Source organism: Pseudochaenichthys georgianus, chromosome 13, assembly GCF_902827115.2.
Source record: "Pseudochaenichthys georgianus chromosome 13, fPseGeo1.2, whole genome shotgun sequence".
NCBI lineage: Eukaryota > Metazoa > Chordata > Actinopteri > Perciformes > Channichthyidae > Pseudochaenichthys > Pseudochaenichthys georgianus.
The window spans coordinates 1464422-1490263 of record NC_047515.1 but is presented as its reverse complement, the minus strand read 5'-3'; the positions used below and the strand labels follow the sequence as shown (position 1 = coordinate 1490263).

At 44.4% G+C, this 25842-nt stretch overlaps 1 protein-coding gene across 5 annotated transcripts in view; it reads left to right on the top strand.

Annotated features, from left to right (window-relative positions):
- The window catches only part of LOC117457382 (sodium/calcium exchanger 2-like), a 220193-nt gene that overhangs the window by 131339 nt on the left and 63012 nt on the right, over positions 1–25842 (top strand). For all 5 annotated transcript variants that reach the window (XM_071205299.1, XM_071205300.1, XM_034097444.2 and 2 more), the window contains 4 exons: positions 7376–7513; positions 7948–8175; positions 18002–18364; positions 24445–24570. In XM_071205299.1, the coding sequence (XP_071061400.1) occupies positions 7376–7513; positions 7948–8175; positions 18002–18364; positions 24445–24570 (855 nt within the window). The remainder of the gene's footprint in view (positions 1–7375; positions 7514–7947; positions 8176–18001; positions 18365–24444; positions 24571–25842) is intronic.

Here is a 25842-nt window from a genome sequence, read left to right as displayed (position 1 = left end):
TTGACAAAAAGTAGCCATGAGACCTTGTTTAGCTAAGATATGGCACCACGTGGAAATCAAGGACATTACAAAATTGTAATATTTTGCAAAACTATTGTTTATTTTGTAACAAACTGAGGGACAATATTGCAATTTCATAGATAATTCAAGTATTTATTCAGAATTTATTTTTGATCAGTTAAAGTTGACAAGCATATGATTATATTAGCAGCAACATTTTGGGATAATTGGCCATTTTGATTTGTTTAATATTAAATCAATATGTAATAATGCTTAGTGAGGATATGCAAATATATCTGTCTAATACTAAGACAACACTTTTTTTTTAAACTATATATATATATATATATATATAGTTTTACATTGTAATGCAAAACAACCTGTTCCATTAATTCATTGCTTTAAAATAAATGTTGTAGTTTCCTTTCATTTAAAATGGTTGAGGTAAGCTTGGGGGACTCAAAGGGCACCCGATTGTTTGTCTGAACACCTTGTTTCTCTTGTGCATTAAGAACACTTGTCTTCAGGCATGAATTAACAATAAATAGGTTATATACAGTATAAAATACCACGTAGGCCTACTGTCCGCCCTCCCATGCCACCCTGGCATGACCTCTTGCCCCCCCTTTGCCACCCCATATAACATGTTCTAACCTCCACTGACTGTATGCAGAAGTATTATGTTAAGCAACACATTAAGTTGACTCAAATGTAATTAAAGTCAGATCCACTCGTGTCTTAGGCAGTGATATCATAAAACTGTTGTACGCATTCAAACACTCTGTAGTTATTTTTTAACCAGTTGTTCTGTATTCACCTTGCAGCAACTATGTGGCTTGTATCCTGGATTATATGTTTATGTCATGGATGTTTAAAGTTCATATTTGTCTAATATTAGTTTACTTTTAATTAATGAAGTATGACGCTGCGCTGTCAGTAGACTTGTCCCTGTTTGTGATTGGTCAAATGTTGGTAACCCCGCCCCTTTCACGTGAACGCGCTCTCAGCTGGAGAGAGAAACCCTGGCTTGATGTGCTCCACATGTACCAGCCATTGTTGATCAATGCGTCCCAGCGTCGTAGGACTGCTTAGCGAGATCTCGTTTGTTAGGGTTAGTTAAGATAACTCAAACATATCCAGGGTCTGTTGAACTGGCTTCGTAGTACAGGGCACAGGTGGCTGCATAGCAGCACTAATGTCAAAGACACAAACATTATACATTATATTTTTTATTTTACCAGGATGCAGTGACACAAATATTTACCCGCCGCCGCTGACCAAGGTTCATGTTTTAATAGAATTTTTACAAAAAAAAGCCCAGGCGAGCCAAACATGTGAAAAAATGGCTTAGACCTCAGAGTTAAACTTGGGCCTGCGACCTTTTACTGTATTTTGTTTTAAAAATCCACAGCGGAGGTGTCGTAGTACATACGGTGTATTTTGCATATCTCTCAGTAGCCAACGATCTGTGAGTCTGTTGGCTCGGACATAAACTCCGTAATAAATGTAGTCTACATTTCATAAGAGGTGTAAAACCTGTGAGCATTTTAAATCACATTTGAACTAAATGCTTATATACTCTGTAGTTGTATTTGTATTGTTGATTTAATGTGTGAACGAGGCGATATAGAGAAGGTTAAGCTGTCATTATTAGGCTGTTATGCAGACCTGGGACATGATTTTCATGGGAGGGCACACAAAACCGGGCTCACAAAACCGTCATGTGCCGCGGCCAGTGGCGGCGCCAGAGATTTTTTTGGGGGTGCTGTGGGGTAGCTTGACGTTTCATAGAGGGTGCTCAAACATGTATGCTTTCCCATTAAGGTACCGGGCGCTACAGTGGAATGTTCTACTGCAACACTCCCCACACGCACACACACAGTGTGATTTTTTTTTAAATATTGAAGTTGAAAGCATCAATCTGGTGCACTTTGAGAGCAAAATGAAGAGATCTATGGATACCTCTCTCAACACGATATGAAACAGAACTGTAAACAGATTTACTATTTCTTTATAGATATTTTACAAATCACTCACCTTTTAAACTCTATTCTTGTTTTACTGTCATATAGTATTTCATACCTGTTTTTCATCTATTACTCTTACTATCTGACATCACATACATCGTAGCATTAAAGTTCACAGTTTATAATAAAAAAAAAATTAAAAATGTATTTCTTTATTTTTATAAATAATATAAAACGTGCTTATTGGGGGAGGGCAGGAATGTCAAACGGGAGGGCCTGGCGAAGGCAAGTAGGTCACCAAATACAAAAAAAAATCACAAACATGGACAATAACATATAGGAGAGGACATTCCCATCTCAGTCAGACAAAAACAGAAGAAATAAAGATACAGTCAGTAGGATCACTTCAACATTTCACAAACAAAAATAGGTTGACAACCAAATGCCACCAAAAACACAACATGACAAGCATATTTATTGTTCCTTTAATCCCACTCTTCGTTAGAGCTAATTATTTTCCATTTCATGGTGTGATGAGCCACCCTTTGCTTTTTTGTGGCAGTAATTTTTTCAAAAATAAATTGTATTTTTAATCTTCAAACACCTTAAATTAAGATTACTCCTTGATTGACTTTGAAAAATATGTTTTTTAGCCAGAAGAATAGTTGTATTTATTAACTGTGTGCAGTATTCATCTAAAAGCCCAAATAAAATATTAAAGGGTGAAAATGTCAATTCAATAATTGCCGCCAAATAATTTGCAAAACATTATGATTTGTGTGGAAACATTTCATTATTAAGATTTGTTTTTATTTTAACCTCTTTTCCTTTCTCTTTCTTGATCCTCCTTAGCAACGGTCATTATAGTCCTTGACAGCAGTCTATTCTACTGGATTAACAACATGTCGCATGTTCTGAATTGACCAATCAGAACTTTATTTAGCCTCCATATTGTTTATGGTTGAATGTAGGCCGCGAAAAAAATGTGATTCTTAAGTGGGCCCTGAGTTGAAAAAGGTTGGGAACCGCTGATCTAGAGCAGTGCTTCTCAAAGTGTGGTCCGCGGACCACTGGTGGTCCGTGAGCGCCCCCTAGTGGTCCGTAAGTATATTGGTAACATTTCACATTTGAAATTAATTAATTAATTAGAGTTTTCCGCACTCTCGCGGGAATATCTCCGCAATGGAGCGAGTTTAATTCACTTTCAATTGCATGATATAGCCCCGCGCAACACCTTCATCACACGTCTTGCCACTTGTTTGTACCATATTCAGGCGATTTGTAATCTGTTCTAGAAAAACGATGTGATTTTGGATATTTGTGAAGTTAGGTGGTCCGCGAGTGTTTTTTTATTGGTTAAGTGGTCCTTGGTATGAAAAGGTTTGAGAAACACTGATCTAGAGGATTCAAACTGCTCTTATCATGGTCATATCCCTCAGTAAGGAAAGCTTCCTAAGTGAAAAAGACTAATAGCAACCTAGGGAAATCCCCATCTCACAAATAAATACAAATAAAATAACACTAAAAACACAAGACAAAAAAAACAAAAAACTGTCAAAAGGTTTGCTTCAACACTTACTATAATGTGCACTCAGTGGTGCACAGATCTCCACATCGTGCTTTCTGGGGACGGGCTGTAAGGGGTGTTGGGTAGCTACGCCTCACTTTTGGTGTCAAAAGTAATATTTCTCAAAAGTAGCCACCAACATGTCGTGGAACTAATCTGAGTAAGTCTGGTTTATCAACCATTATTCAGTATCATTCATATTAATAAAACAGTGCATATTTATTAAACATAAACAAGGATTGATAATAACTGCCACAGCAGTTAAGTATTTAAAGAATTCATAATGATCTGATATACTAATTCTATTTCATATTAATTGTGATAATTTATTTTACCTAATTGACATTAAATTACCTCAATTACACTGCACTACACACCCGAGGACAATTATTATTGTTGTTTCATGAAATAGTGTCATAAAGTCTACTACAATTCTAGTCTAAAACTACAACTACAACTTTGGAAATATGATTATAATATAATTGAATTACACCCTTTAAAAGGATTTTAGAATTCTGATAGTCGAGGCTGGCAGAACTCACTTAGATCAGTAAAATTCCATAAAGCATTTATTACAAAAATCACACTTAATCCAAACTAAGAGTAAACAAAAGATCAAAAAGAGCCGGTGAATCAGCAGTGAGAAATATAAACTGTAACAGAGCCCTGTTCCACTGACCCTGTCAGGGTTTGAGTTTTTGTGTGTCTAGTTTTGGGGTTATTTTGCTGTTCTGTCCTCCCTGTCGTTAGTTTCCCTGGTGTGTCTGATTGTCTGATTGTGTTCACCTGTTGCCCTTGTGTTTCTCCTCCCCTGCCCGGCTGTTTCTCGTCTCGTGATTACCCCTCCCTGTATTTAGTCTCGTCTCTTCCTGTGTTCAGTGTTGGTTCATTGTTTGTCGTTCATGTCTCCCTTCCTGTGGTCACAGTCCTTTTTTGTTTGGATGCTACCTCGTGCTACAGTACCTGTTCATGGATTCTTGTTTTTTCAGCTTATGTGAATAAAGCTCGCCTTTTGTTCCATTTTGAAACCCACTTCCCTCCTCATTCTGCATTTGGGTCCTATTTTTTCCCAACCCTGACAGAATGAACCAACCTCATATGGACCCAGCAGATGATCCCTTTGAAGTGGAATTGTATTCATTTACCTGCTTGCAGCTATGGTGAATGGAGGGGAGCAACCAGTGCGGAGCAAAAGAGGGCTGCCCTGGCAGAGGCGTACCAGAGGGCAACAGAGAAACCAGGGTTAGTGAAGTTCTTACCTGGCTGGATTATGAACTTCCTCCAGACATGCGTTTCCCGGCCTGCTAGCCCCCTGCCTGCCACAGTTCCCAACATAGCTTCTTTCGAGAACACCTTTGATGGGTCTCGTCTTTTGGAGGTCCACGGAGCCTCCAAAAGGCTCCTAAGAGAAGGAGACCCAGGTCCAGGCTACCAGCCACAGCCCCCTGCAGCCATGTTTCTGGCTCCAGCACCGGCCCCAGCAGCCATGGTTCCAGCCCCAGCAGCCATGGTTCCAGCCCCAGCAGCCATGGTTCCGGCTCCAGAACCGGCCCGCAAAGCCATGGATCCGTGCACCAGTACCGGCCCACACAGCCATGCTTCCGTGCTCCATTACCTGGCTCACACAGCCAGGGTCCAGGCTTCTGTTCCGTGCCCAACAGCCATGGTTCCGGCTCCAGAACCGGCCCCCAGCAGACTCCAGTTTCGGCTCCAGTACTGGCTCTCCGGCCGACGCCAGCTTCCCCGTGTCCTGTCGGCGTACCGGCCGACTCCAGCTCCCCATCTCCTGTTGGCTCTCCGGCCGACGCCAGCTCCCCGTGTTCTGTCGGCGAACCGACCGTCTCAAGTCTCCTCTCGAGTCCCCTCTCGAGTCCCCCCTCAAGTCCCCTCTCGAGTTCCCCCTCAAGTCCCCTTTCAATTTACCTCTCGAGTCCCTACCCAATGTCCTGGTCCATTGGAGGTTCCGCTGGGGGTCCTGCCAACTCCATGTCCTGTCCCGTTGGGGGTCCCGCCGACTACTCTTCTGCCGGGGGTCCTGCCAACCCTATGTCCTGTGCCGTTGGAGGTTCCGCTGGAGGTCCTGCCAACTCCATGTCCTGTCCTGTTGGGGGTCTCTTCGTATACTCTTCTGCCGGGGGTCCTGCCAACCCTATGTCCTGTGCCGTTGGAGGCCCCGCTGACTACTGTTCTGCCGGGGGTCCTGCCAACCCTATGTCCTGTTCCGTTGGAGGTCCAGCCGACACCTGTTTCGTCGGGGGTCCTGCCAACTCCATGTCCTGTGTCGTTGGGGTTTCCACTGAGAGTTCTGCCAACCCCATGTCCTGTTCCATTGGAGGTCCCGCCATCACCTGTCTCGCCGGGGGTCCTGCCAAATCCTTGTCCTCTTCCGTGGGGGATCCTGCCGACACCTGTCCCGCCGTGGGTCCTGCCTACTCCTTGCCCTGTTGCGTTGGTGGTCCAATCGACACCAGCCCTTGCTCCATCCGGGGTCCCATTGACACCAGCCCATGTCATGTCCAGGATCTCATCTACGCCTGTCCCACCGGCTCCGGTTCCTGTCCGGCCGACACCGGGTCCGGCAGGTCTCCGGAGCTGTCCCGTCAGCGTCTACCTGCCCGTCCTCCGGAGTTGTCCCGTCGCCTCCTTCTTCGCCCTCGAGCCCGGCACCCTGAGTGCCGCGGTCTTCGCCTTCGAGCCCGGCCCTCTGACTCTTCCAGCCGCTGCCTTCACCCTCATACTCGGCCCCCTGCGTTCGCTCGCTGTGGCCTTTGCCCCTTTATGAACTCTGCCTTGCTCCCGGCCATCCGCCCGAGACCCCCTCCATGGACTCTGCCTTGCCCCGGCTGTCCGCCCGATACCCCCACCATGGACTCTGCCTTGCCCCCGGCCCCTCAAGGAATTATGCCTTTCCTGGGCTGTTGATCCAGACCCGTCCTCCGGACCCCCTCCACCTCATGTTTGAGTGTCTAGTTTTGGGGTTATTTTGCTGTTCTGTCCTCCCTGTCGTTAGTTTCCCTGGTGTGTCTGATTGTCTGATTGTGTTCACCTGTTGCCCTTGTGTTTCTCCTCCCCTGCCCGGCTGTTTCGCGTCTCGTGATTTCCCCTCCCTGTATTTAGTCTTGGCTCTTCCTGTGTTCAGTGTTGGTTCATTGTTTGTCTTTCATGTCTCCCTTCATGTTGGTCACAGTCCTTTTTTGTTTGGATGCTACCTCGTGCTACAGTACCTGTTCATGGATTCTTGTTTTCAGCGTTTGTGAATAAAGTTCGCCTTTTGTTCCATTTTGAAACCTGCTTCCCTCCTCAATCTGCATTTGGGTCCTATTTTTCCCCAACCCAGACAGACCCCTAACACGGCTAACAGTCACATGACGAAACAAAGACAGAATGTGTGCAAACATCAAACTTAATAAAAAAAAAATTCAAGCTAACTCATTTTAATGAAAAAGTATAACATGACTTCAGTTAATTGCACAAAGTCTCTTTTATTTTCACATTAACTTTATTTTTCTCAGGTATGCTACGTTTGTTAAAATACTTTTTCAAATCCTCAGATGGAAAATAGTTCAGACAAATAACATGTGAAAAAGGTTTAAGAGGTAAAACAATATCATGTCTGTTAATAAATAAAAAGATTAAATCTTCATGCAGCCTTCCTATCCAAAACATTTAACAGGTACACTATTGAGCCTTATAGGAGTTAAAAATGCCGTTACTGAGTGTTTAATATTCAGCTGGCAGACAGGGAACACATGCCAGAGACAGCGGAACAAGGTTTTAACCTTCAAGTTTTCCAGGGAATTAATGTACAGTTAGGCCAGATAATATGTGTTTGGGCCATCAGGAGAAGCAGGTGACCATCACTCTGCCTAACGGGGAAACATCCGTGGCCACGGTTCGAATCTGGAACGAAACCGTATCCAATCTGACGCTCATGGCTCTCGGCTCCAGTGCTCCAGAGATACTGCTGTCTGTTATAGAGGTACACACACACACACACACACACACACACACACACACACACACACACACACACACACACACACACACACACACACACAGTCTTTCTATCACAGGGTTTGATGTGGATCTATTTATGCCGTCAGCACTATATTCCCTGCTTCTCTCTCCCTGGGTCCTTCTGTTTTCCTCATGTTCCATTTCTCTATGCTAAAACAAAACACTCTTTCTTAGTTGTATCTGTAAAACAATAAACTCTTCAGCAGATAACATGTTATTCAATTAAAGAGATTGATGGACATCAGATTGGCTTTTCAAAGCGTGGGCATTACTCTTCTCGGATTTTAGAACAATAATGACTTTCCGTGCCTTGTAGAGAGTGTGTTTGGATGCTTGTCACTGCTCTGTATCCACCCTCCCCTCCTGACACACTCCTCACACACGTGTTCTCTGCAGGTGTGTGGTCACGGCTTCAAAGCTGGTGAGTTGGGACCAGCAACTATCGTTGGCAGCGCCGCCTTCAACATGTTTGTGATCTTGGCGATCTGTGTGTGGACGATCCCTGAGGGTGAGACCCGAAAGATCAAACACCTCCGGGTGTTCTTCATCACCTCCTTCTGGAGCATCTTCGCCTACATCTGGCTCTACCTCATCCTGGCCGTCATCACGCCCGGCGTTGTGGAGGTGAGACACTCACCGAGCTTTAGCGTATACTCTATGAATCCTGCAAGGGTAATCAATGGTTTCACCCTCACTAGGGCTGACCCGGCTGGTCAGTGGTTGGTTGGTGAATGGTGGTTCATTCTGCAGTGTGGTTTGGCTCTCATAACATGTCGGGTATTAATAACCTGGATTTGCACATCATTACTTAGATAAGCTTTGACTGTGGACATATCAACATTGGCATATTTCAATATGATTATTCTTATGAAGGCCAAGTTGTTGTTTTTTTCAATATAACTGCAGGTGTATCCCTTGCAACCGCTGGTTTATAATCAGGTGTGCGCTGGTTGGCATTGAGTCTGCAATTAAAAATAAGGTGTTCGATAATAATAAGGTTACAAATAAATAGCTTTTGTGGCGATTTACAACAAGCCCCTGTCCCACTTCTCCCCTGTGACCCCCATGCAACTGTCCGACTTCATGACTGGAATTAACTCCACCTGCACACTTGACCCAATGCCCTCCAAATGTATTAAAGAGAACTCATCGCCACCATCATTAACTCCTCCCTCAGATCTGGATCAGTTCCCCCCTCTCTCAAACTGGCTGCTGTCACACCCATTCTCAAAAGACCTGGACTCACACCCGACATCATGTCCAACTTCCGGCCCATCTCACATCTCCCCTTTCTGTCAAAAATACTTGAACGTGTCGTTGCCTCACAACTAAAATCCCACCTCAACTCCAATGACTTCTTTGAGCCATTTCAATCCGGTTTCCGATCAAAACACAGCACCGAAACGACCTCCTCCTCTCCTCTGACTCCAGCAACCTGAACATCCTCATCCTCCTCGACCTCACCGCAGCATTCGACACCATCAACCACGCCATCCTGCTGTCCCTCCTGGAATCATCACTCAACATCACCGACACTGCACTCTCCTGCTGAAATCCTACCTCACCGACAGACATCAGTTTATCAACATCAACAACTGCACTTCCTCCACTGCTCCTCTGTCCCAAGGCGTCCCCCAGGGTTCGGTGCTTGGCCCCCTCCTCATCATCCTTTACATGCTCCCCCTTGGCAAAATCATTCGTCGCCACAACCTTCAATTTCACTTCAATTTCATCGCTACACCGATGACATCCAACTTTATATCTCAACATCACACTCCACTCTCACCAACTGTCTCTCAGAAAAAGAAAAAAAAAAGCATGGATGCAAAACAAACTATCTCCAACTGAACAGTGCCAAATCAGACATCATCATCGGCCCCCCATCCCGTACCAAAGCCATCCAGAATTTCAACGTCACCCTTGACAGCAACACTCTACCCCCCCCCTCACATCCGCAACCTCTGAGTCATCTTCAACAGTTAGCTCAAATTCAATCATCACTTTTTCCTGAAACCTTGATTCATGCATTCATTATCAGACACAAGTATGGGCATGAGCAAAAAAATAGGACTAAAGAGCACAACCAGGCAAAACGGTCTTTAGTCAAGCGTTTAATTCAAAAGGTAAAAATAAAACAGGTAATGATCAAAAAATGTACTGAGTGGAAGCAACGAAAAACAACCAACTAAGTTGGCGGAAAACTACTAAAGAAGCAACAAAAAAACAACCAACTAGGTTGGTACAAATGCTAAGCAGCTAGAACAATAGCTTACGTCAGGAGAGTAACATGGAGCACTTTCTACTATACAGACAAGACGAACTGGCAACCCGACCCGACCCGACCCGTCGGCACAAGATCCGCAACCCGACCCGAACCCGCATATGAGCAGTGAAAACGTGCAATTATTAACACACGCAGTTGCATATTTGTCTCAAAAAGCATGGGATGTTGGTTATTTTCTCCATCTAGGATGACACCAACAGCCTCCCAGATGTTGGGTTTCGCTCTTGAGGAAGTGTTATTGAAAATGCTGTATTCTCCGCTAGAGAGCTTCAGCTCAGCCATTTCGAATGTGACGCGCTCAGCAGCAGATTGATGAGCTGCAGAGGTTATGATTATGCGAAGTCCCGCGGGGGAGAGGTCTGAGGATTTTAAACATTAAACTAAATTATTATTATTTTAATATATTTATTATGCAATACCCACGACCCGACCCGCATCATCTTTGTTTTACCCAGAACCGAATCCGGAAAAAAGCGTTTGAAAAAATACACCCGTTCTGGTACACCCGTGTGGACCGAAGTGTACCGAACGAATATAACGTTAAACGTAAAAAATTGAGATCGTGAACAACTTTTTGGAAGTAATCTCAGGTGCTGCGTCGCAGCATTCAGAGTAATTTGCTCACATTGGGTTCAACGCGTCATAGAGTGGCGAAGTCCCTCCCTTTCCGGTGAACCTCCATGGGACCTTATTTTGGAAAAATCATGTATTGAAGTCAATGGAGAGAGAAAGATTATCTTTTCATCCCGTTTGAATTGTGCAACGAATTACACATGCAAAATAATTTTGAAGTCAACAAAATAAAAATGTGTCGTAAAACTGTTAAGTAACACATTTGTTTGCCGTCACATTAGCACATTTCACCTCTTTCTTTCAGAATGAAGTGAAAAGTATTAAAAGAGGTGAAAATCACTACAAATCTGGCCATGTTGAGAACTGTACATACAAAAGGGGAGTTAATCGGTTCTGTAAGAGCCAGCATGCGGGACCGGCTTTACAAGGTTTTGGAGAGTAACACAAGTGTAATGTGTAACGTTAATGTACGCGACTCTGGGATTTGTAGTCTTTCTAGTTGCATATTTTTCATAGTCTTATATTTCAACAGTTTTAAGACAAACTGACTTTTTTGACATGAAAATAATTGTTTAAGATTGACAAACATCATATGTGTAATTCATGGCACAATTCAAACGGGATCGAAAGATACGTTTTCTCTCTCCATTGACTTCAATACATAATTTTTCAGAAATAAGGTCCCATGGGGCGGAAGTAGATGGGCGTGACTTCGACACTCTATAGAGCGAGCAAGTCATTTCATTGGACGAGAGGCATACTATGAGAGCTGGTCACAGGGATGCGTTCAAATGTAGTCAGTAATTTGAGGAACTGTCGAAATGGCGAACGCAGATAAAGTTGAGCTTGAAAATCCCCCAGCATCATTGAAGTCACCGGTTTGGGAACATTTTGGTTTCGCAGTTGCGTACAAGGATGACTGACAAAGACAGGTGGACCGAACCAAAGCTGTTTGTCGGCATTGTTCAACTACAATTGGTTACGCGGCTGGCAATACATCAAACTTGCACACTCATTTGAAAAGGCATCACCCGAACGTGAATATCACCGGTACCAAAAGAAAAAAGACTGAAGTGCAAACCCAACTCCCACTAGCATTTAAGCCTCCACCACTCGCAAAAAGTTCAGACCGAGCAATGTGGACAAGTTCATCTTTCTTAAAAAAAACATGAAAATACAATGACAAGCAAGTCTTAATGTCAAACTGGCTGCTTAGGTACTAGTACAGTACAGTTCAAATACAGATTATTTCAGTTCATCGAAATGCTGCACCTTAATGTTTATTTTATTATATTTTGTATTTGAGTGAATATTCACAGTTTAATAATAATTAAAAACCCAAAATTAATAGTTTATGTTTTGTGAGTACTAGGGGGGGGCGGTGGGAGTCTGGAGGCAGGGACCAGAGGGCTCTCTTTGACTGGCTTGACCCGAGCCACATGGAAAGTTGGGAAGGACCTCATGGACCTGGGAAGCTTGAGTCTCACAGCAACAGGATTAATAATCTTTGAGACAGGGAAGGGACCAACAAAGCGAGGAGCCAATTTACGGGACTCGACTCGAAGAGGAAGGTCCTGAGTGGAGAGCCATACTCTCTGGCCGACACGATATGTGGGAGCAGGGATCCGTCTGCGGTCTGCTGCCCTCTTGTACCTCTTGTTGTCTAGCCCCAGTCCAGATGCGACGGCACCTCCGAATCAGTGCCAAGGCAGAAGGAACCCTGACCTCTCCCTCCAGGGATGGAAACAATGTGTTGTGCGCATACTCAACCCAGATAAGATTCTTAATACAAGTAGTGGGGTTCTGAGAGACGAGACAGCGCAGACCGGTCTCTAACTGAACTGGGGACCCCGATCCGACACAACATCTTTAGGGAATCCATGTAACCGGAAATCATTGGACAGGACAACCTCCACCGTTTCCTTGGCAGAGGGTAACTTGGGCAGAGGAACAAAGTGCACCAACTTTGAGAATCTGTCGACAATAGTCAAAATGGTTGTGTTACCTTGGGACAGGGGAAGACCCGTTAGAAAGTCCAGAGAGACGTCCGACCAAGGGCGAGTAGGTACAGGAAGGGGACGTAGGAGACCAGGGGAAGGCCGACGAGAAACTTTGTTTCCGAGCACACACCGGGCAGGCAGCAACATACTCCCCCACTTTACTCTCCATTTTGGGCCACCAGAAGCGTTGCTTGACCACAAACATGGTCCGTTTGATCCCCGGATGGCAGGAGAGAGGGGACGCATGAGCCCAGTGGATGACCCTTTTAGAAGGGAAGATATGGTCATTTGTTCTGGGAATGTCATTTTCGAGCCTGAGACCTGAAAAACAGGATCAGGGCTAAACTGGTTAAGGTCATGGTAACACTGAGGGACCCAGGAAATGTCAGGGAAATCAGGATCTGAAATGTCTTGAATTACAGAGACAGCTGGAGGGGCAGCCAGGGAACATTTGGACAGAAAACAGGTACTTAAACATCCCTTACACCAAGCAATAATCTTGCCAGTGGACCAGTCTATGTGGGGGTTATGTAGGGTAAGCCAGGGGTACCCCAAAATGATTGGGTGTTCGGGGGACCGAAAAACATGAACGACGAGAAGCTCAGTGTGACCATCCTGGAAACTTAGCTGAAGAGGTTGGGTGTGGTGAGTTACCCTACAGAGAAGACGACCATCCAAGGCACTTGCTTCCATTGGTCTTGGAAGGGGGAAGGTCTCAAGGTTTAGCTTCTTTGCCAACTCAAAGTCTATAAAACTGGCATCTGAGCCAGAGTCTACCAAAACAGGATGCCTGAGAACCACAGAAGACGAAGAAAGAGTGACATTTGGGAGACAACGTGAGGGACTAACATTAAGTGTAATGCGGCTCATCAGTGCCCTCTTCTTTACTGGCGAGCCAGATCTTTTAGTAGGCGACAGTTGGCGATTGAGTGTCCCCGTTCACCACAGTAGAAGCACCATGCCCTCCCGCAGGCGGCGCTGTCGCTCTTCGGGAGTCAGCTTGGTCCTGCCGAGCTGCATGGGCTCCTCCGGAACAGCAGGGGGCGACAGAGGCCCTGTAGACGGAAGCCAGTGCCTGGGGTGATTCCATGAGGATGAAGAGCTGGGCGAAGACTGCCTCTTGTGGGAGAAACAGGGAATCGCAGTGTCTCTCTCTCGCTCCCTCTCTATCAGTCGCTTGTCAATCTTAATAGTCAATTAAATTAGGGAGTCCAAATCAGCTGGAAGCTCAAGGGGAGCTAACTGATCCTTTAATGTGCCGGACAATCCATAAAGGAAAGCATCAAACAATGCTGATTGGTTCCAGTCACTGTCCGCTGCCAGGGTACGGAACTTTATAGCATAGTCAGAAACCCTCTGCTTACCCTCCAACGAGTGCTCTGGCTCCCTCCCGCCCAGGTGGGATGTGCTGGAAGATCTTGGTGAAGGTCTCAGAGAAGAGATCAAGGGAGGCACAAACAGGAGACCCTCGCACCCACTCTGCCGTCGCCCAAGCCTCAGCTCGACCAGAAAGGTGGGAGACAATGTATGCCACCCTTGAGCGCTCAGATGGGTAGCATGCAGCCTGGAGCTCAAAGTGGAGGCCGCACTGAGCCAGGAAAGCCCGACAATCACCGGAATCCCCAGAAAAACGCTCTGGTCGGGAGAGGTGAGGGGACAGGGTCGGAGTTGGAGACTGGACTGGAGTAGGATCCACTGGGAAACAGGCAATGATCAAAAAATGTACTGAGTGAAAGCAACGAAAAACAACCAACTAAGTTGGCGGAAAACTACTAAAGAAGCAACAAAAAAACAACCAACTAGGTTGGTACAAATGCTAAGCAGCTAGAACAATAGCGTAACATGGAGCACTTTCTGCTATACAGACAAGACGAACTGGCACTGACCAAGGAAACAGCACAGATTAAATACACAGGTGAGGAGTAATGATTAGGGACAGCTGAGGCTCATTGAGGCCAGGCAGGTGATTAACAGGGAGCGAAAATACACAGGTGAGGGAGTGAGGCGATCAGCCAGGGCCAGGATGTGACATTCATCACATCACGACTCGACTACTGCAATAGCATCCTCTACGGCAGTGGTTCCCAAACTTTTTGTGCCCAAGGCACACCAAAGGACAAGTAAAAATCTCAAGGCACACCTATTGTGCAAAATAGCCCTTATAACACGTGTTATCACTCATATCATGTAAAATATCTGTATTATGTGCATAATTATTTACTAATGCCAAATAAAATGTGACAAAGACAACTATATTACTCATGAAATATTTATTAACGAAATATTTCAGAAATTAATTTGAAACGTTATCAAATTAGGCTTCATCAAAGCAGCAACACACTCATTTAAACCAGACAGGTCACAACATTAAACATGAGACAAAGGAAATTCAGCACAGAGAACTGTCAATGCAAGGAAGCTGCATTGTCCATGGTCCTGAACTACAAATTATAAATGTAACATTTCAGCAGAGATGGGGTCGTTACTAAAAAAAAAGTAATATATTACATATTACTTTAAAAAAAAGTAATATATTACACTACTTCGTTACTCTCTACATAAAGTAACTCGTTACTTTACTCGTTACTTTACTCGCAGGGCCGGCCCGCCCCTCCCTGCAGGCAGATCACGCAGACTGCTAAAGTTTCAAATGTTCTCTTTAGTTCAGTTTCCATTGTCGCATAAGACTGATCCAGATCCTGAATGTTTTCCTATCTGACCGTGGCTGTCCTCTGTCTCCTGCTATCTGACCGTGGCTGTCCTCTGTCTCCTGCTATCTGACCATGGCTGTTCTCTGTCTCCTGCTATCTGTATATTTTGCGCAGTCTATCTCTGCTCACGCTGTTGCGTCGGCGTGTTCTCCTGCGTGTTGGCCATGTGTTGCACTGGAACCAGACACCGCAAAGACTTCAGCCGAGCACGTACAATAACTCTCCTTACCAGCAGGCGGCGGGAGTGTGTATTCGTCATTCAAAACAGGCAACAACCGGAAGACAGAGAAGAAGAACAGACTGTGATATAAACAAACAACAAATAGCGTGTGCGGTAGCTCCACCTTAGCACGTGTTCTTTGCAGGTGCTTGTTGAGGTTTGACGTGGTGTTTACAGCAGTATATAACAGCTTCTGGCCCGGACACAGTTTGCACCTTACCGTCACATTCCTGTCTATTCTTCGGATGAACTCAAAGTAATGGGCATACCTCCACCCCTCGAGAGTTATCGCTGACTCAGCCATGTTTATGCAGCACTGCACGCGGAGATGTGGACGCGCAAGTCGCGCAGATTACGTACATATAAACCTACAAAGTACTGATATAGTAAATTAAAAAATAATTATTTTTGTGTAGTTGTATATTGCAATAATAACGTATGGTTGTCACAAAATCCCACGGCACACCCGGACTTGCCTCACGGCACACCAGTGTGCCGCGGCACACCGTTTGGGAACCACTGCTCTACGGCATACCATCCAACCTCCTCAATAAATTCCAACATATCCAGAACTCTGCTGCCCGCCTCCTCTCCCACACCCGCTCCCGAGACCACATCACTCCGTCCTCCAGAACCTCCACTGGCTCCCCGTCCGTCAAAGAATCAACTTCAAAGTCCTCCTGATTACTCACAAAGCCCTCAACAATCAGCCCCCCCTACCTCACAGACCTGCTGCACCACCACACCCCCCCACCTACCTCACAGACCTGCTGCACCACCACACCCCTTCCCGCTGCCTCCGCTCATCAGAAGCCAACCTCCTATCCATCCCCACCCGCACAAATCACCGGACCTGGGGGGACAGAGCCTTCTCCGTCGCTGCCCCCTCCCTCTGGAACTCACTCCCCCAACCCATCAGAGACTGCACTGACCACCTTCAAAAAAACTCACAAAAACTCACCTCTTCAATCTGGCTTTTAATGTGTGATTGTTTTTGTATTGCTTGATTTTAATTTGACTTTAACTATATGTATTTGTTGTTCTTTTCTTTTCACTATCTTTGTAAAGCGACTTTGAGCACCTGTAAAAGCGCTAACAAAATAAATCTATTATTATTAGGGTGAATGTTGTGCAACAGCATTCCACTATTGTTCTTCTGTTTCTTTAATCATGTTCTTCTTATTAGTGTGAATGCTGTTTCCTTTCAGCTACAGAAACCATTCAAATATCAAACTATTCAGACTTTTCAGCAATTGATGGGAAACTTTCAACCTTTTCAAAATATTTCATACTTTTTGAAATATTCAGCTTTTTAAACTCCTTTTTTAACATGGCAGTCAATGGGAGGAACCTTCAAATCTTCTTTTACCTACACCTTGCGCCAAATGCTACTCCTTCCACATACTTTCAGCTAGAGACTTCATCCCAACTTTAAAATGATCACAAGACATCCAGCTATATATTCTTCAGATTTTTTATATCTTTTACACCTTTTTAGATATTTAACTTAGTTTGAAGCTTGGTAAAGAGGCCTTCTTTAGATTTTATCATGAGTGTCCATTGCGCAGCTCGTTAAGGCTTAGAGTGCGTGATGTCACACCTGAGCAGAGCTTGAAATTTGCCTTAATTTTTTTTTTAACCTGCCATAATTCTCAAACCTTAAACTCCTGGGACATGCTTGAATTGAATTGCAGGAAAACCTCTCTTAGGTTGAAAAATAAAAACATTTTAAGCAAAGAACTTGACATGATCCACGCGTTGACATTTTACTGATAACTGCTACGGTTTTCAACAAAAATTTGAAATGTAAGAGGTTTATTTCTCATTCAGAACAATGGAAAGGCTCTCCCTTCACTACACATCTCCATGGTAACCTTTTATCTCTGGGCTCACACACTCGGGTGTTTCACAACATCGTCACCATGGTCACCTTTGATCTCTGGGCACACACAGGTGTTGGATAACGTTGTCACCTCAAACACAAACACACAGACTGGAGTTTAACAAACTGTCTCAGCCTATTCTTTTCTGTTTGATGGAGACTTCATACTGACTTCAACACGTTCCACATATGTTATACATTATTGGTGACGTATGGTTTTAGTTCAAAAGTTTGCAATTCAAATATTCTGCTGCTTTTTAAAGCGTTTTTACTTTCTTTTCTCTTCTTAATACACATTCATTCACTACTTACATTTAATATCTAACTCCTTCAGCCTACTTTCAGCTATAAACCATTCAACTATTACATTATTCAGCTATTTCAGGACATTGAGGCTATACATTTAGTTGTTTATACCTTTTTTAAACCTTTTGTTTTAAATATTAAGCTTCTTCACTATGTTTCCTACTCTTCCAGTTTAACATTTCACTTTCCAGTTTTCAACAAAGTCATTGCAATGCATTTGAGCTGTAACAATTTTGATTCAAATCATTTCACTTTTCTGCATTTCTCCACTCAGTTCAGCAACACACTGACTTGGTTTTTGTAGCTAAAAGCAGCTACCATTCAGCTACTGTAATACAATATTCAGCTTTTCTGCATTTTCAGCTAAATTCAGCAACAAATGTACATACTTTACAGCATTTTCAGCAGGAAATGCATTTTCTAGTTATTATTATTATCTCAGACTAGTGAGGCAAAATCTGTCCTGTGTTCCAGGTGTGGGAGGCCCTGGTGACTCTGCTGTACTTCCCGGTGTGTGTCATCCTGGCGTGGATCGCAGACCGCCGCCTGCTCTTTTACAAGTACATGGGCAAGCGTTACCGTGCCGACAAGCGTCACGGCATCGTCGTGGAAACAGAGGGAGACTTGACGCCCAACAAGGTGGGCATGGAGATGATCATAGATGGCAAGCTGACACATCGAGGTGGGGCCGTGAACCCTGCCGAGAGCTGTGGGGGTGTAGCTCAGGACGGAGCAGCAGGCGTCAATAACGTTGGTGGGTGGGGCAACCTGCCCAACTCCAACAGCACCATGGTGAATGTGGAGAGCAACAAGGAGCTGGACGAGAGCCGCAAAGAGGTGAGAGATCTAATCTCAACAGTCCAAAACAGACAAACAATAAAAACAGTAGGACAGACACACGATAACAATCATACAGGGGGAATACATCATTAATCTTCCTAACTCAGGGATTCCAAAAGTGAGGAATCATATATTAGGAAGGACACTGTCCAAGCAATTTGAAACACACCCCAAAGGACTGTATGGCGTTGACAAAAAAGTTTGGAAATAAAATAAACACTGAAATATAATTACTGAAGGCTACTTGAACTGTGAAATACAAAGCACTGTACGATCACTGCCTCATGCCTCAGGGCTACAATTTAAAATCTGTGGGAGCCTTTGTTATCATGGCTCAGACATCCCAAGATGCCTGCAGGTACAATGTTATCAAAGATACAGGCCTGACAGGACGAGTGCTGAATGAAGAATCATATTCAAGTTATATTCAGGATTCTTAAGTGGAGATAAGCATGGAGGTCTTGAACAATGTGTAACAGATAGGATTTCTCCTAGCTTTCTAATTTAACTTTGTATCAGCCAATCAGTAAGTAGATTTTTCTGTATTGAGGTCCCGTGTCATGTATTTATCCGGAATCTCAAACTTTTGAAACAGTTAGGTATGTCTATTCAAATCTATCTCAAAAGTTCAAATACTTGTCACTGGAAAAGTTTAAATAACACCATACACAATTGGAATTGCACAATTAAACTTACAACTAACGTTATCGTTTATTTGTTGAAAGATCTCAAAAAGGTGCTACTGATTTTTTATGATTGATGTTCCTCACTTATAACGAGCACAGACAGAGACAAAATGTAGGCTCACCCTAGCTTACATTTCTAATATATATGATGGGACCATAAACAAAGCTGCATTACACAACCTGGCAAAGTGGACAGGGGGTCATTGTTTCAGGGAGCACTGAGGCACGACACACAGTGCAGTCCAGTTTGAGAAACATAACTCGATTTGGACAGGATAACAACTGGTGACTTCTATAATTGTGTGAGTTTAGACTGTTCTGTTTCAGTGTGTGTGCTCTGTCTAAATGCTCTGTCGTTGATCTGATTGAAATTGTGATTTTAATCTCAAAACCGCTACAGTATCTGTCAGGCAGAAATGTGGGGCAATTAGTTTGACAGAAACCTTGAAACTGAACTAACTGACTGCTAGGGTTAACTTTGATTTAAACATTTGTAGAATACTAAGAGCTTTATTGAGTAGGTGTAACTGTATTATGGGTTAAACTCACAACTTTATAACTTAGGGTTTAATGTAATTGTAAACTATTGTGCCACTAAAGAGTTTCATTAACAACTAGGGGTGCAACAACTAATCGACTTAATCGATTAAAATCGATTACCAAATTAGTTGCCAACTAATTCAGTCGTCGATTCGTTGGTGACGTCATCACGTGTGTTTTACGCCCCTTTAAGCTCTAACTTTATTGGTCTTTGTATCGGTACTGGAGACATTTAAAAAAGATATGTCATGTATTATTGCTACAAAGACATTATATCGCAGTCTTAGTGTCGCCAACTCGTTTCTAATATGCAAAAACACAAACAAATGCGTCTATGATGTATTTTCGATCTTTCTCTCCCCCGTCTGTGTGCGAGGGGGCGGGGCAGTTTACACACGGGCAGCTGCTACATGCAGCAACACACACGTGGGAGATGGCGGAGAGAACGCACTCCGAGGTGGTTACACTTTACCCGTCTCGATGTGGAGAATGCTCGTTGCCAAAAGTGGAATAAGAGTTTAGCATGTAAGGGCGGTAACACGAGCAATGTCTCTAAACATTTATCAAAAGTGCTCCACATTCAGACGGAGGAATGCACCGGGTTGGACTGTCTTTCTAGCAGCTCTGTAGCTCCATCCACGAGGAACGTTTTCACGTCAGGTGTTCTGTATGCTAGCAGCAACACACGGAGCTAACTACATTATACAAACATAATGATTAGAGGTAACAGAGTTATTTGCGGACTTTTGGTGACAGAGCCTTCAGTGTGGCATCCCCCACCCTCTGGAACTCTCTCCCCCCCGAAATCCGCAGCGCCCCAACCCTGGACATTTTCAAAAAAGCCCCACTGTAAAGGCTTTCCCCACTGTATAGTTAGTTTAATAGGTTTATTTGTCCGCTACTTCCCCCCCCCACCCACTTAACCTGTCTGCCTTTTTTCCCCTACTCCCCCCCCCCTACCCGACTTGTAAAGCGACCTTGGGTTTCCTGAAAGGCGCTATAAAAATATTATATATTATTATTATTATTATTATTATTTAGTTTGTTAAAGTTTCAGCTATTCTGTTTACAGTTCTGTCATCAGATTATTTAATACGATTTGTTAAAACACTGTTGTTTCTTTTGATGTGAAATATTATTTATTTAATTTGAATAAAAAGCAATGTTAGTTTTGTTCACAATTTAAGTTATTTCAATAATATATGTATTTTGGAATCAAGTATTCATCTTTATTGTCTTCATTGTTAGTTTCCACATGCCTAAAACAACCTCAAGCTGAATCTAAAAGTTGATGGCTAAATAAGAGCGTTTGAGAAATTGTGCAAGGCAGACAGTAATAGTCCGAATAGTCGATTAATCGTTTCATTAATCGATTATCAAATGAGTCGTTTGTTGCAGCCCTATTAACAACTCAGGAGGGAGCCAGTTTCGATTTCCTATTGAGGCCCATCAGCTGCAGAGAGTTAACTAATTAAAGGGGCGTGGCCCCACAGCTCTGTCCATTTTAGGTAGCACTTTCCTGGAGCATCAGACAGACAAAGACAATAGAGTCCTGTTGGAGTCACGAGTGATGCAAAGAGGAGGTCAATCCTACTTTAAATGAGCCAAGTATCGCTGGTGTTTTCTAGCCCCTCATGCTAAAATCATGTGTATTTTCTGCATTCCTGTTCATGTGTCTTCTCGCAATTATCACTGGCCCCGTGCGTCTCCTAATCGCTATAACCGGCCTGCTCTCGTCTATCCCACGTGCTCCACTGAGATCCAACATCTAGTTACAGGCGGCCTGTGGAACTGCCAGTCAGCTGTTCCTAAGGCTGACTTCATCTCTGGCTCCGCCTCCCTGCAGTCCCTGGATTTCCTTGCTCTCACTGAGACGTGGATTACTCCATCCAACACATCCACCCCAGCAGCTCTCTCCACAGCATGCTCCTTCTCCCATACACCCAGACCCTCTGGCAGAGGAGGGGGCACTGGTCTCCTGCTCTCTCCACAGCATATTCCTTCTCCCATACACCCAGACCCTCTGGCAGAGGAGGGGGCACTGGTCTCCTGCTCTCTCCACAGCATATTCCTTCTCCCATACACCCAGACCCTCTGGCAGAGGAGGGGGCACTGGTCTCCTGCTCTCTCCACAGCATATTCCTTCTCCCATACACCCAGACCCACTGGCAGAGGAGGGGGCACTGGTCTCCTGCTCTCTCCACAGCATATTCCTTCTCCCATACACCCAGACCCTCTGGCAGAGGAGGGGGCACTGGTCTCCTGCTCTCTCCACAGCATATTCCTTCTCCCATACACCCAGACCCTCTGGCAGAGGAGGGGGCACTGGTCTCCTGCTCTCTCCACAGCATATTCCTTCTCCCATACACCCAGACCCACTGGCAGAGGAGGGGGCACTGGTCTCCTGCTCTCTCCCAAATGGAGCTTCTCCCTCTTCAAGCTACCTAACTTCACTCCTTCCACCTTTGAACTCCATGCCGTCACAGTAACCCATCCTATACAATGAACCCTTGTTGTTCTCTACCGTCCACCAGGCGCCTTGGGGGACTTCTTGGAGGAATTAGATCCTCTCCTCTCACACATCCCTGAAACTGGCCCTCCCGCTGTACTTCTCGGAGACTTCAACCTTTTTTTTTTAGGATTAGAATTGGGAGGGATGAAACCCCTCTTTAATGGCACACACAGTGACATGTGTTCTCTGCTTTTAACCCATCCTAGTACCAGGAGTCTATAACTAGGAGCAGTGGACAGGAGGTTGAAGTCATCTGAAGACATCTGAACTAACATCTCTGTTAACCGCCTTTGCTTTCTCACTGTCTCCATCCCACCAACTCATAAAGCTGGCAGTGTCCTTGATCTCATATTCTCAAGGAACTACACTGCTTCTAACCTCTCTGTGAACCCGCTCCACACCTCCGATCACTTCTTCATCTCATTCTCTCTACCCCTCTCCAAACATAACAAACTAATCTCTTCTCATCCTGCACCTGTCCGCCGTAACCTCCGTTCCCTCTCCCCCTCTACCTTTGTCTCCTCGGTGCTCTCAGCCCTCCCTTCCTCTGACTCGTTCCAACTCCTGCCTCCAAACTCTGCTGCAGAAACTCTCCTCTCTACTCTCTCATCCTCTCTGGACTCTCTCTGTCCTCTCACATCTCGGCAGGCTCGTCAGTCCCCTCCTGCTCCCTGGCTAAATGACGCACTGCGTGCTAATAGAACCGTCCTTCGGGCAGCAGAGCGGAAACGGTGGAAATCCAAACACCATGACGACCTCCTAACCTATCAGGCTCTCCTCTCCTCTTTCTCTGCTTCCATCTCTCAGGCAAAAAGCACTTTCTTTCAAGACAAGATCCAATCTTCCTATTCCAATCCTAAAAAACTATTTTCCATCTTCTCCACCCTCCTGGACCCCCCCAAAGCCCCTTCCCCCTCCTCCCTCCTGGACCCTCCCAAAGCCCCTTCCCCCTCCTCTCTCCTGGACCCCCCCAAAGCCCCTCCCCCCTCCTCCCTTCTGTCAAGCGACTTTGTTAACCACTTTGAAAAAAAGGTTGATGATATTCGCTCTTCTTTTTCCGACTCACCTTTACTCACCGCTGGGTCACCTGACCCTCCTTCCACCCGCACACTGACCTCCTTCTCCCCTCTCTCGCCAAGTGAGGTTCTTACCCTCATTACCTCTGCCCGTCCTACCACCTGTCCTCTGGACCCTATCCCCTCAAACCTCCTTCAGACTATCGCTCCTGATATTCTACCGTTTCTCACCCATCAGGGCTCGACATTATAAATGGCCCGCTGGCCCGGAAGCACTATTTAGACACCCCGGGCCAGCATAACGTACTTTCCACTTGCCCGCTTGGGCCACTAAAAATATTGCTTTCAAAATGTTTTCCTGTGGTGTAGGTATTTTGACTAGCAATTTTGTTAAATTGTTTCGTTTATTAACGCTACAACATAGCGTTCCGTGAGTCGGTTGTCGTTGTTGGGTGAAAAGCAAACAGCTGGCAGTGAGGAAACTCCCAGCAGCTTCTACTGAAGCCTTCCGAGTAAATCGCCAGAACGCCGACACCTCCTCATCTCCACCGCTCCCATGTTTTCTTTTGTGTTGCCATAAGTTAGTCTCTCTGCGTTGGTGCGCTGGTCTAATGCTAATGCTAATAATGCTAATGCCAGCAAATACAATGGCGGCTTCACAAAACTTTTCAGAGTTTTACGGGGCGTGGTTTGCAATCCGCCCAGCCAATCAGGAATGGAATGGGAACCTTTTTCTCCCATGAAAATTCTAAAAAAGGTGTGAAAAGGTTCTCATGAACTAACGTTTATTTTTGGTGTGAACGCAACATTACAAGAACTCTCGGAACTATACTGCGAAAAGTACTCTGATGTGAAAGCCCCTAATGTATATAGCAGAAATATCCAACATTTTTGTATATATTCAATTGACCACCTGCAAGTCCTTGATATGTAAGCCTTTCAATTCCTTGGACGTTATTATTGCTTCGCCTACATCTTATGCCATGTGAGAATGACTCATTTGGTCATTTTATTTTTTAAATGTTTGGCAATACAATCTTTTTTATCTAGTTAGCACTCTGCATCTTAATAATTTGAAAATGTTTCCAATGAGATTGCAGAAGTATTTTTGAACCCACGCCTGAAGCCTACTCATCGTTCAACAGAAGTTAAAACATGAAAGATTAGAGATCATCAGAAGAGATTGCTTTTCAAAGATCTGGCAGAAAACTGTGTGTTATCCTCCAATCCCAGCTGCATCCTCACTCCCAGCTGCAGAGTTAGCAGCGTTCAGTGCGTGCGTGGGTGCGTGGTTTAGATATTTCAATCTGCTCTGCTCTCCAGGTGATTCGTATCATAAAGGAGCTGAAGCAGAAGTATCCGGACAAAGAGCTGGACCAGCTGGTGGAGCTGGCCAACTACTACGCCCTGCTGCACCAGCAGAAGAGCAGAGCCTTCTACCGCATACAGGTGACACACACACACACACACACACACACACACACACACACACACGCGCGCGCGCACCAGGGTTTCCGTTAGCCGGTAATTACCGGTTTTTAGCTGGTAAAATTTATTAAAAACCGGTAAATTCAAAACCTGCCGGTCAACATGTCTGGTAATAATTAGGGAGGCTCCGATCGATCGGCCGCCGGTCATTATCGGCCGATATTCACTCTTAATAGTTTGATCGGTGCTCTCTATAAAGGCCGATCAGGAGAGCTGGGTCTGAGCGATATGGACATAAACGCGAGTGAAGTGTAACCGGAGCGAGAGAGAGATCAGATCAGCTGCTGAGTCTGACCGAGACACGCAGCTCTGCATAATCACCTGAAGCCCCGCCCTCTGTTTAGCGCGCTGCAGGCGCTGCATGAGAAACTGACGGGCTGTCAGGAGAGAGGGAGAGAGAGAGGATCCGTTTCTCCCGTGTTATTATTCAAAGTTGATGTAAACTTCTGAATAATGCACGTTATCTACTACAAGTAGTTTGTTTGAATGTAATAATTATGTTGTTTGTGGAATAATTTATTGAAAAATGAATCTGAATTTTTTGATCTGTTGCGATTATAAACTGAAGCAATATAAAAATGAGCCCCGTGAACTGAGTTTTAAACTGAAGCATATCTGCTCATAGTCCGGTAATTACCTGCTTACGGAAACTCTGCTACACAACTCTTATAATTATTATTATTGAAATATGACCGGTAAGTTTCAAATGAGTCCGGTAAAATAAATTCTGCCCGGACATTTGACCGGTGAGAAAAAATCCTAGCGGAAACCCTGACGCGCACACACCCAGGTTCCAATATCAATTTACAAATTCCAATTCTGGGTTCTTAGCCCATTTCTCACACATCATACATGAATAGTTCCTGAAGCCAGCCCACAAGGTTATGCAGACCTACAAAAGGACCATCAACTCATGATGAAACTACATACAGTTTATAAAGTTCAATGAAACTTAACAACATGCATACTATTTTCTGATATACATTAAAAGTCTGAATATCACAAGTACAAGTAAATAACGTACATTTCACTCATTGTACAAACAATTCAGCTTTTCCTGTGAAAATGTTGTTTTTAATAAATTGTAATTTTTTTAATAATGTTGAGGTGGTTGGATGAACTAGACAAACACGGTGGGGGTGTCACAGCATTTTAAGTAATTGCACTGATTTTAAAAACCAAACAATCAATCCATCATTAAATAAAAAAAGAAAACAGCATATAAATCAATAA